A 12,967-nucleotide genomic window follows, 5' to 3' on the forward strand; every position below is an offset into this window, starting at 1 on the left:
GTGGAAAACTCATCTAATGCATGTTGGAGGCTGACCCCTGCAGGCAAACCTAAAACATACCCTATGGTAATTTGTGGTGATGAAAAGTTGTATAACTTGCTCAAAAGAGTAAAAGATGCCATGACTGAAGAAAACAGTTTCTGTAACAGACGTCACGTGAATTAATCTGTTCTTTAGGAAAAGGTATATTTATAAAGAAGCTTCTCTTTTTAACCTCAAGTCTTTTTTTCCATTAGTTTGTTGATATGAGGGACTGGCGCCTAGAAGAAATGGATGGTACCGATGTCCCTATCATTTTCAATCCAAGCAGCAACAGTGTTGTTGCTGATGTTCAAGAGTTGCCTCCCTCTGTACAGAATTTGTACTGGGTGGCACCACCATCTTATCTGGGAGAAAAGGTATGTGTTCCAGGTTTTATGCCTAAGATCAATGGAGTCCGTTTAAATTACAAAGTGACACCTGCCACTTTACTCAAAGTTGTCAAACTTTTTGTTTGTGCTCCTCATTGCAGTCACTTTTCTGGTTTTCTGCCACTTTTCTTCTCCACATTATGGGGTTGGTTGCAACAGTTCACAAGCAGAGGCCTTGACAGTCACAGATCTTGCCTGTGTTGCTCTTTTCGCAGAAATCCTTTGTGTGTGCAGGAAAGTTTATTCCTGCTGACACAGGATCCATGTGGACTAATAACCTGTATAAGGAAGGAGCTGCCATTCCTGTGGAGCCTTCTGATGGAAAAAGGAAAGATTTTATCCACTTCCCTGTCACTGTCCTCTACCAATCCACATAGCTATTATTCTTGGGGTCAGAAATGGGTGCTGAGAGGAAGGAAAACCAGGGAAGACCTACAATTCTTGTACAGTACTTTTTGTGATACCATCACCGCCTATCAATATTTTCCTATTCTTTGTCAACAGCACACAAGACATAGCAACTTTCTTTCAGCTAATAGCCCCTTGTTTCTCTAGATAAGCTTCAGGAAATATATGACTGAAAATACTATCTGTCCCTGACCTCTCCCCTGTTGTACCTTTATGAAAACTTCACTGGAATTGTGTGTGAAGTCCATGCAGTGGCTGAAAACATTGAGATGGTTTGCTTGTTTTCTTTTTAATGCCTAGAAGCGATGCCAAACGTTCTTGTAATTATGTATCCATATGTATTTCAGCTTTCTTCATATGGTGGCTACCTGAGTTATCAAGTGAAAACCTTTGGCTTACCCAGTGAAGGCATGACCTTACTGGAAAAAAGACCTGATGTGCTGCTAATAGTAAGAGCAATCTTGTATATAACTCAGTAAAGTCAGCTTTCAAGAAGTCTTGTGCATTGGATCTGACCAGCTTTTTATTGTGCAGTTCTTGTCCTTTTTGTATGGCCAAAGAGGATCCTTCTTTCCTTTTTCAGCAGCAGAAAATTGGGTTGGAGCCAACCATGTATGTTTTTCAGATGATAGCTTCATAGTCTTACCAGGTGAAGGATTAAAGTCAGCCTTACCCTTGCATGGTCCCTCTCCCACACCCTGGTGTTCTGATGATGGCAGGTGCTAGCTAGGGTGTGGCCAGACAGACCAGAGGCCAGGTGGGCAGCAGGTAAGGTGCAGTCAAAACAGGCCAGAGTCAGGAAAAAGCATAATCCGAAACAGTCCAAAGTCAGGGCAGGCAGCAGGCAAAGGTGTGGTCAAGACAGTCCAAAGACAAGGCAAAGGCAGGAGATCAGGCATGAGGTCAGAGGAACTCCAGGCACCTAGAGCTTACCAGGAAGTTCACTCATTGAACCCTGGCAGAGCCTAGTCCAAGTCAGGGTTTATATAGGAGGTTTTGGCTATTGAAGCTAGGATCCTGCAAGGACTCAATCATCCTCAGATGCAGATGCCTCTATTTCTCAGAACCTTCTGCCATACCTAGTAGCAATCCAAGCACTTTTCCTTTTCCTTTATAACCATAGCCTCAGCCTCTGTCTCCTTTGTGCAGCTGGCTCATTACTTGCCTCTTCTGATATGCCTGGTGAAGGCTCTCCCCACTGCACGTCATCAGCTCTGTCTTGGCTTGCAGGGAAGGGTTTGGACTTGGCTCTGCTGCCTCGATCTCCTCATGAGGAACCAGCTCTGGTTCCACAGTGTCTTCATGCTCTACATCAGAGTCCTCAGTGTCCAGAGACTGGCTCATGACACGTGGTTTCACAAAACTATATTCTGGTTTCGATTGCACTTTGATCCTCTTAGATCAGATTTACTAATACTAGAATTTCAGCAGGAGAACCAGTGTGGTATAATGGTTAAGAGTGGAAGACCACTAGTCTGGAAAACGAGGTCTGATTTCCCACTTCCTCATGTGAAGCCCGCTGAGTGACTTTGGGTTGGCCACAGTTCTCTCAGAACTTTCTCAGCCCTACTTACCTCACAAGGTATCTATTGTGGAATGGGGGGAGAGAGGTGATTGTGAGCCGCTTTGAGACTTGCAGAAGAGGAAAGCAGGCTATAAAATTTAACTCTTCTTCTTTAAATATAGAATTATTATTCTGCACATAATTGCTATATGGTTAATGATAATATTTTGTACAGGGAAAGCAGCTGAAAATCATCTATGTGGATCCTAACAATCCTTCACCTGGCAGACAGTATTATGGATCAGTTCGATTAGTTGAGGTAAGAATTGTGAGAATTCAACCATTCAAAATCAAGAATGATTTTATTTTTGCCTAGTTTATAGCACAGCACTGGAAACAACATATACAATTGCTCTGCCTTCAAAAAATATATTGAAATGTCTAACCTACCTCACAGGGTGGTTGTGAAGATTCAAACAGGAGAGGAGAATAATGTAAGTCACTTTGGAAAGAAGTCCCTTTTGGAAAGAAGGAGTTATAAAGGAAGCAAATAAAATCTGAATGAGGCACAAAGAAGATTGCGCTTTTTAGTAGCAGTTGACTGGAAGCGAAGGAGCCCAAGCCCAAAAAGGGAGGGACGGGATATTAAGACAAACAACAAACTAACAAATATATAAGGATCTCTGAGTGCAGGTGGTGTTTGGGGTTCTGTTGCAGAACTGATGATTGTGCTGCCTCCTTTAGGAATCTTTCTTGCTTCCAATATGTTTTGATTGCAAATAAGTAGAGCATTCAGAGATGCTGTAAGTCTGTAGTTGAATTTTGGTCTTCAGGTACAGCCCCACAATAGGACTGCACCTGCGCGCAGGCCTGCTAATCGGTAGATGGTTTTCTAGCTCCCTAGTGAAGGAGGGGGTGCTCTCTCATCTGGCTCAGAAACGTGAGAGTTTTTCCTGCCCAGCGTCATGGTTACTAGATGAGGGCACCCCCTCCATCCTTAGTTCATTTTTTGCTGCTGAAGTGGAGTCTTTTCGTCAGTTCCATCTTCCTTTTGCTGGGACCCTTGAGTATGATTGTTTTTTCTTTCCACCCAGCTAGATCGTCTACTGTGGCCTTAGCCTATAGTACTCTCAATCTGGGGGAATGTCTGTGTTTGGAAACCCTTTTCAGGAAATGTACCACTGCAGTATGAAAATGACATGCTCAGACAATCACCAGACTTGCTTGCTATTCCTGGTGAAAACCCACAATACAAAGGCCTGCAAAATTTGCCAAAAGTCATGGCGAAAGTGAGGGCAAACAGGGCTTTTAATTTATGGGAGAGAACTCTGGCAGCTGTATCTCCCCAGTCCAGACTCCTAGACTCCTCAAGCCCCCTTGACAAGGTCTGTTCCGAGATTGTCTCATATTCTGAAGGTCACATCAGATTCAATGACATCACCCACTCCAAAGAGCTCAGTGGTTCTGAAGACTACATTGGTTCCAAAGGTACCATTGGTTCCAAAACAACCATCTAAGAGAAAAGTGCAAAGCACAGATGGGCCCCTTGTGAAGAAACACCACTCCAAGGGCAGAAGGAATCTAAGGGGGCAAGAGCAACAGCTTCTTTGCCTAATGAACCTGTTGTCCAAACTGTGGAGAGTCCCTCCAAGACCCCCTCTATTTATTCACCATCCCCAGCCTTCTCAGAAAAAGAGGTTGAACCAGTCCTCACCAATCAGGCACTACTTATCGGCGAGATCCTATTTGGTCACAGTATGTGAGCCAAGAATACCAGGGCTCCTCGGGGGTCAGGAACACTGGGAATCCATAACATGGATGCATACTAAGCAGGTGGACCCAGGGTTCCAGGATCCCCTGTACCTGACCAAACAAGAAGTGTCTGAGCTCAAAGGGGATGAGGTGCTAGCAACCTGAGTCCTGAAGAGACTCAGGACTCCATCTGATGGCCTGGTGTGTCCAGGGCTGTCAGTAACATTATCAAAAGGGGTCAAAGATGTGCTCATACAGGCATGCAACCTCCCCACAAGGTACTCCTATTCTGTGAAATGGTGATGATTTGAGGACTGGACAGGGATAGGAGAATATCCCCATTTATGGCCTCACTGCCCATAGTCTTGGACTTGACTTGGCATCAGGAGGGTTGGAAATACATATATCAAAGTGTATTTAGTGGCCACCTTGGTCTTTCATGACAGCATAGAAGGGGAATCCCTATTCAGACACCCCTTTGCAAATGTTTTTGCAAACATTTCTTCCACTCCTGAAAATAGTGCCGCAGTGGTCCTTGTCATTAGTGTAATTAGTGTTATCTAGTTGTAAAGGCCTAGTAAGTTCAAACCATTGACCCATTGCCCCTCAGCACTTCGCATCATGAAGATTACCTTTCTAGTTGTAGTCACTCCACCAGGAAAGTGAGTGATCTAGCCACCCTAAGAGTAGATTAATGATTTTTAAAGATTTTCAATACCAGGGCGGTATTATACCTGAGCTTGGGATTATTGCCCAAGATGGTTTCCAAGTCACGTAGCCTAGGAGGTAGGCCTACCCACCTTCTTCCTGAGTCCCTCATCTGAGGCAGGAAAAGCGCTCTACTCCATTGATATTAGGAGAGCATTGTTGTACTGCATAGATTTAGACTATTTGCTATTGGGGCCCAAAAAAGGGAAGTCCACTTCGGGTCAGTCCATTGCAAGTTGAATCATGTTGCATGTTTACAAGTGTTGCAATGTCCACTGGAGGTGAAGGGACACTTGACCAGAGCACAGGGATTGTCAGCCACATTCCACCACAGAGTTTCTTTGATCAAGATCTGCAGTGCAGCAACCTGATTGACAGAAGATACCTTTGAGAAACATTATGCCTTGGACAGACAATTGGGAAAGGATGCAGAAGTGGGCAGAGTGGTTCTACAGGCACTGTTCCAATGAGAGCATCACTTTAGTTCCAAGCAAGTCATCTTGCTAAACTCCCAATGTGGGGCTGCATTTGAAGACCGAAATTGGAAATAGAGTTTAACTTAGCTGTAACTGCTGTTCACTGAGGTCTTAGGTACACACATACCCTTCCTCCTGACCGGCTGGGAGCTCTTATGCTACTCTTTATCACTGAGGTCTACGAAGCAGGAATTGAGGATGGAGGGGGCTCATCCGGAGCATGTGATGTTGAGTGAGAAAAACTCCCACGTTTCTGAGCTGGATGGGAAGGCACCCCTTCTACCGATTAACAGGCCTACATATCCAATAAGTGTATGCATCAAAGACCTCAATGAATAACAGTTACAGGTAAGTGCAACTCTATTTTCTGTCACTGAAAGAATCTTGCAATGCGACCACTGGATTTTTCACCACTAGAGGGCAATGAGATGCATGGAGTAATGATGTTGAAAAGTGAAATTGTAAAATGAGCATCAAGGTAAACTGTGCTGTGTTGCAATGTTCTGAATTTACTTGCTTTGTTTACTATTAACAGTTACTTGTTTTGACAGCTTAAAAGATAACCGTCATGTTGGGTTTTTGCCTTTATCTTCTGTCTTCTGTTATACATATGCTTACTTGATGGTTGGGGACAGTTCTAAAGAAATCATGTTTTAATGGCTTGAGATTTTTCCCATAGGAATTAAAAACCATCCTGAAGTAATTCTGACAACAAGGGGTGGATCCTTCTTTTAGCTCAACCATTGTCTATCAATACCTCTCAAATTATAGCATCAGTGTGAGTAAGTTGCATTTAGTAGGTGGATCTTCGTAGCAAACAAGACTTGTGCTTATGGAAGACAAATGAAGATACTCTAGTTATGCCATGGTCTTATACAGTGGAACCTCAGTTTTTGGTGACATCAGTTTTCGCCAATTTCGGTTTTCGCTGATCATTGCCAGCCGGTTTTCGCCTTGGTTTTCGTTGGTCGCCTCGGATTTCGTCGGCTTGCCAATGAAATCCGAGGCGACTTTTGCATAACTTAGCTGCGCTATTAGCATTGCACCTGCGCAGACAGCATAGCCTCGGTTTTTGCCTGTTTCGGTTTTTGCCGATAGTCGCCGGACGGATTACCGGCGAAAACCGAGGTTCCACTGTAATTAATATGCCATTTTGATCCCCTAAAACCATGGTGGTGAACCTATGGCAATTGGCCATGCTGGCAGGGGCTGATGGGAATTGTAGTCCATGAACATCTGGAGTGCCATAGGTTCACCACCACTGTCCTAAAACATGAAGGGAGGTGGGATCTTTTTTATGTACTATCTCAGTTCATATCCCTTTTTGTGCTTTTGTGCTTCCTAGTTTCTATTTGACAATGCCCATGGGAGCAGCTAATTATGATTCCAAGGAAGTACTTTCACATGTGTATTTTATGGAATATTATCTTCTCGGATAGGGCCCTTTTGCATATTCCAGTCAAAAGCATTCAGGACAGGGACTGCTACATCTCAGTTGCTTCTTTTTTGAGTGATTAGCGTATGAAAATTAGCCTTTTTGTTCAGAACTATCAGATAATGGTTCACATGTAGCCTGACAAAAAGAAAGTGGATTGGACTGGCCAGAGTAAAAATGGTTCCTCATAATTAGGGAGACCTATTAGTGGTCCTTTATATATAAATGAACTTGAAAACAACAGGTTTCAGGCAAAAGAAAGAAAGGCTTTCTTCTGGTCTGTGTTGCATCTTGCTCTGGCATATCTCTGCCATGGCCACAGTATATCAGGAGATCTGGGTTCCATAAAGCAGAGTCTGTTGCATGTCTTTTCATTGTATTTTTTGTGGGTGGCATGACCTTGTTGTTCCAATTGAAAATATGTTTATTGGAAGCTAACAAAGCTGCTTATTTTTCATTGGATGCAGAAAAGATAGCTATTGCTTAGCACCTTCCTCCTTTCTGAATATCTTTTTAGAGGAATCCCAAATGAAAACCTTTGCTTCTGCCTTAATTCATTCCATTTTTGTCCTCTAAGAAGTTTAGGGTGCCACACAGTTCTCTCTACATTTTATTATAACAAAAACTCTGTGAAGCAAATAGGGGTGAGAAAGAATGACTGATGCAGTGAGGGATTCAACCTGGGCCTCTGTTCTACACTGGCTCTCTGCTATCAGCACCTGATCTTTCTCTCTCTCTCTTGTGTCTTGTGGAATTGTATTACACCGATATTGCACTATAGCAGTTTTTTTTAAATCAACATGGCTACAAAGAGAGCATGTGCAGGATATGAAATTTATCCTAAAGTCAAACTTTCATTGTATTTTTAATGTACAGAGAAACTTCAGACATGAAAACACTAATAAGCCGGTATCTCGAGAAGAGTTGATGACGATTCTGTCTAGACTAGATGGATTACACATCCGAGGGCTGCATTTCACAGAATCTCAGCGGTTAACATTGGGTGAGGTTGGACTGGAAGAAGCCACTGGGACAGGAACTGGCAACATTGCCTATAGTGTAGAGACCTGCTCCTGCCCTGTTCAGTATGTTGGTGATTCATGTCAGGTGGGTGATTTTCTCTGTTCTGTATAACTCATGAGACATTGGTCATAATGTCAAGACATTACTCATACCCATTTATTGATTTAGCTATAGTAATGGGAGACTGATGGTTGACTTGATCTTGAATAGTGGTTGATCTTGCATAGCGGACCTTAGTTTGTATCCTCCTTGGCACCTTTAGATCCTGACCCAGCCTAATGGGAGAGGGATTTACATACCAAACACTACTACCATTTGGTATGTGAATACCTTTCCTGCAAATTAACAATCAGTAGTAATGGCAAAGTAGTTCATACTCCTTTTAACCATGCATTGCTAAAGGACTTTCTCCATATGAATGTGTATTTACTACCGTGTTTCCCCGAAAATAAGACAGTGTCTTATATTAATTTTTGCTCCCAAAGATATGTCTTATTTTCAGGGGATGTCTTATTTTTCTGTGTTCTGTTCATCGGGCATGCTTCCAAACAAAAACTTTGCTACGTCTTATTTTCAGGGGATGCCTTATATTTTGCACTTCAGCAAAACCTCTACTATGTCTTATTTTGGGGGGATGTCTTATATTCGGGGAAACAGGGTAAATGTCTTCATATGATATTGCTTGGACTTAGTCAAAAGTATTCAAGAACAGAAGAGGGAGAATAAGCTTGTGCTCAAAAGTTTGGAACTGGGGGTTGAATTTTGACTCTGTTGCATGCTTTCCTCCATGACCGTGGACAAATAACTAAATCTGAGTTACAGGCCGATTATACACTGATATTCTGCCATGGAGTGAGGGTTTGTTTCCTTTGTGGCAGAGCTTTCACTGCAGACATACTCACACTTATGACACCACCTATCCTGGAAGTCGCGTAGTTCCTGAAAGCAGGCAGTTCCCCCTGCTCCTCGCAGGTATTTCCAGAGGATCTAGAGCTGGCTTTTCCACCAAAAAACCAATAATTAATGATAACAAGACTGCATAATAGTGATATGAGGAATATTGAGATGAAATTTAAAGGGCTCAAAAGAAAAAAAATCTATCAATCTTGCTATCAAGAACATCGATATAACCCCATAGGCGTGCTTCTACCCCTTCTTCCCTTTCTCTTTTCCCACTCTCCAGGCTCCTGTTGCTTTCTTGAAGAAGGGGAAAGAGCAGGAGGTTGCCTGGCCATGGCATCCTCCTACAATGCCAATGATCGGTTGTACTGGGCCTACCTCCCTCCCAAGCTCTCCTGCACGGCAGCAGAGGGAGGGAGCGAGGCCACATGATGGAAGAATATTGCTGTAAAATTTAAAGGGCTTTAAAAAAATCTGTCACTCTTGCAATCAATGGAAAGTGGCCCAGAAGCTGTGCAGCAGGCAGCAGGGGTACTTCATGTAAATTGAGAAACACGAGGACACCCCACTGCAGCCCCACCGTGGAACAAAGAGCTTGGTTTCAGAAAGCGCTCCATGCATAGTGGGCTATAGACTGACGATAATTTCTTCATATCTTTTCACAATTTTGAGGTTTTTAGTTGTTTGCAAGCGCTTACTGTCTCAAGTCCCACTGGCATGGAGGCAAATAACATTACCTGGTAAATAACATCTCATTAAGCCTCTATTGTAGGGACAACGTTTTTTTCCAGACAACTGGCACCCCTGATTTCATCGTTCATTTTTTACTCTACAATTGTAAATGGTTGCTGACAGAAGAACCTTTTCGGTGTGAATTTAACATATGGTGACCAGACGTCCCGCTTTTGGCGGGACAGTCCTGCCTTAAAACAATTTGTCCTGCGTCCCGTGGGTTTTTTGAACTGTCCCGGTTTTTGGAAGGCTGCCGCACTGCCTTCTGGGGCACGCCCCAGAAGGCAGTGTGGCAGCCTCCTGCACACGTGGCCACAGGAGCGCACTGCCTTCTGGGGTGCTCCCCGGTTTTCCACCCTGTCACAGGGCGGGAAACCGGGTGCGCCCCAGAAGGCAGTGTGGCAGCCTCCTGCACATGTGGCCGCAGGAGCGCACTGCCTTCTGGGGTGCTCCCGTTTCCCGCCCTGTCACAGGGTGGGAAACGGGAGCGCCCCAGAAGGCAGTGTGCTCCTGTGGCTGCGCGTGCATGCGCGCGCAGCCACCCACCCACCCAGGTCCTGGCTTACAAAGGTGACAATCTGGTCACCTTAATTTAACAGAAACATAAAGGCAGTTGCTTGAAAGATGTTTGGTCTGAATGTTGCTGTACCAAAGAATCTTTGCTCTTCCATCTGCTCCCTTAAGAACTGCACCTTTTGCAAAATAAAATTCTCCTTGCTGCTTGGAAAAGTGGTACAGATGGCTAAACATCGCTGGGCTAGGTTTTTTTTATTTCTGTTGGATTCTTACCTTCAAGGTGGCCAAAGTTAAAGGAAGACTTACAGTAACTTCATACCAGAGAGAATTTTGGCAAATACACCTTGTTACACAAAGTTGCATCTGCCGAATTTCCTCCTTTTACAAAATCATTAAAGAAAAAGGACTCTTTCCCTAGATATCATTCTCCATCTATATTTTGTAAAAATATTTAGGATTACTATGCAAATCTTTCAGCTTTCTTCTCAAGTTGCAATAAAATATCCTGTGTTGAATGTCAGTTTGAAAATACTACTGGTTGTTATTTTATGACAATATTCACAGTCTGCTAAATGAAACACAACCCGCTGAATCTAGTTGGTTAGCTTTTGTTAAATATATATATATATAAACTTCCCAGATCTGTTCCTGGTTACCACCTCCAACGTGTCTTTTGTGCCACTTTTCTTTCTTTTCCTGGGCTTATAAAAACCAATGCCCCAAAGGAAGCCGTATAACTACTCATGCCAGTAGATCCCACATGCTGCATGTTTCTACAGAATTACTCAGCCAGTGATTTACAGTTTTAATCATCTAGTGCTGTCTGACTGTGTTAGGCAGGCAGAAGGGGATGCCTGCCACACCTTAATTCAGGTGTGCGTTCATTTGCCGGAATTACGGAATGGTTCATTAACCTCAGGAACTGTTATGTGTTGCACAACCTGACTCAGACACAGAGTTTAAAGGAGGGGCATATCACATACAGACTTGCTTATCTGAGTCAGAAGCCAAACAGTACCAGGTAGTATAAGAAAAGGACTGTGCAGGATTGTATGTGAGCTGTGCCGCCTAAAGCTAAGCAAAATGACGGCCGGAATGCAGAGGCCAATTATTATAGGCTTGCTAATTTTGTGCATGGGCCTGAGGGATTGTTTGGGACATGCTATGCAACAGCGGGTAGTGTTTCCTTATCTTCAAGGTCGAGGGCACCAGCAACAAAATGATTGGGATTTTAAACCGAGACAGGTAACGTGTCTTCTCTCACTCTCTTTTTTCCTGCCCTCCCTCTTAAAATAAATGCAACAAAAGTGTTCTATGTAGTGTTCAAAACATCCAAAAAGCAAATCTCTTTATCCATTGAACTACATTGTTCTCTCGGCAAATGGGACTTCTCTAATCTGCGTAGCACCTTTCCACATTTGAACTGGGCAATTCTTTAGCCACTAAACCAGATTCTGCCATTGTAAGGGAGTTGCAAATTGTCAGCCAGAATATTTCTTGGGGGCTTGAAGTTTTCTAGCCTTGTTCCAAACCATAACTCCTCAAAACAAAAAAGACATGTCAAGTTTGCTTGTTTCTGTTAAGCTGAATTTTTGGAAGAAATAATGGCAATGCTTGAACAAATAGGGAGTGGATATTTTGCTGTGCATGTGGCTGAAAAGGCATGTGTGACTTAGTTGAATGTTGCAGTGTCTGTGTGGCATGCAAAAATAAAATTGTTACATTTATGGGCCATCTTATTGTCCTGAAGACATAAGTGGAAAGTGGCAATTGACTGCCCAGGGAAACTGTCTTTAATTTTAGATGCAACTTCTCACTAGATGGTGAGAAGAAAACACAGGTTACTCAAACTGTTTTATTCTTTTTAGTTTATAATGAGTTGCCATTAATAGCTTTGTTGGACTGAATGATCAGTAATTACATTTTTTGCAGCTTTTTTAGAAATAACCCAAACCTTAAATTTTTGCAGGTGAGCACCCTAATAGAACAGCCTCTTGTGGGTGGAGTCCTTATTAGTCAGATTTTTACCACTGCCATCCATGTAATCTTTTTAATTTGCAAAGTGCTTTATAGCCTTTGCTGATTTTGTCCTCATGGGCAATCCTGTGAGACAGACTGATACAAATTAGGAGTTTAGACTGATACAGGTACAAGTAAGTAGTGGGCTAAACTGTTCATCCGTCGCAGAGAGACCTCCCAGACCATAGACAGGCACAGTTTAGGGCTCACTGAATTCAGTAGTTTAGCTTCATCTTTTTTGCATTCACTAATCTTGGGTACACAATTGTTCATTAATCAAATATAGCATAGAAGTATTCATGTGTTCATACAAAGTCACAAGTTGCTCCTGATGGGCTAGCAAAATTATGTGACTCCAATTGCTTTTAGGATTTTGCTAGCTTGTCTCTGAAATCTGCATTTAGCAGTTTTCATAATTAAATGGTAATCTGATCTTGCAGAAATTCATTCATATGACTAGATGTGTTACTTAAGAACGTACTCAATCTACTAGTAAGACTTTGTATCTCCCTCCCAAAATGCTTTTCTCTTCTACAGCATCTAAATGCTCATGTGCAAAGTGAACCGGTGTCTTCAATTTTTTTTTTAAAAGGAAAGCAGCTGAGAAGAGACAGGAGAAGTTAAGAGGGGAAAGATCAATTCAGCCTAATTCAGGCTTTTTGATGCAGCAGAAATAGAACGATGCCATTCTGAATATGACACTGAAATTTAGCCTTTACTCCTGAAAGGTTTTCTCTCACCATGTACATTGGGGTAGTGTCTGATATCTACAATCTCCTAGGCTACTTGGAGCTGGTAAAATCTGCTCACTAGGGCTACACATGAAGAGGGAGAAAATTCCACTTTTGGAAACCCTAAAGTATACAACAAAATCTATCTTTCCTCCCCTTAATGCCAAGACTGGGGCAACACACCCTAAATGGGTCCTGCAATCTACATATGAATCTCAGATACACTGAGGACCACTAAGATTGCAAAGACTTCAGTAATAGCACCCAAACCCTTATAAGACTTGGAGTGCCATTTTGAGTTGTTGTCGCAATCCAGCAAAAATCCAAGGCTTCCAACGCAAATTGTGCTATAA

At 42.8% G+C, this 12,967-nt stretch overlaps 1 protein-coding gene across 1 annotated transcript in view; it reads left to right on the plus strand.

The window, feature by feature from the left end:
- LAMA3 (laminin subunit alpha 3) overlaps positions 1 to 12,967 on the plus strand; it is a 146,514-nt gene that overhangs the window by 83,356 nt on the left and 50,191 nt on the right. The window contains exons 36-40 of the mRNA XM_048508537.1: positions 237 to 398; positions 1,166 to 1,267; positions 2,558 to 2,641; positions 7,570 to 7,800; positions 10,939 to 11,109. Of these exons, the coding sequence (XP_048364494.1) occupies positions 237 to 398; positions 1,166 to 1,267; positions 2,558 to 2,641; positions 7,570 to 7,800; positions 10,939 to 11,109 (750 nt within the window). The remainder of the gene's footprint in view (positions 1 to 236; positions 399 to 1,165; positions 1,268 to 2,557; positions 2,642 to 7,569; positions 7,801 to 10,938; positions 11,110 to 12,967) is intronic.

The sequence above is a fragment of the Sphaerodactylus townsendi genome, linkage group LG09 (genome assembly GCF_021028975.2).
Source record: "Sphaerodactylus townsendi isolate TG3544 linkage group LG09, MPM_Stown_v2.3, whole genome shotgun sequence".
NCBI classification, from domain to species: Eukaryota; Metazoa; Chordata; class Lepidosauria; order Squamata; family Sphaerodactylidae; genus Sphaerodactylus; species Sphaerodactylus townsendi.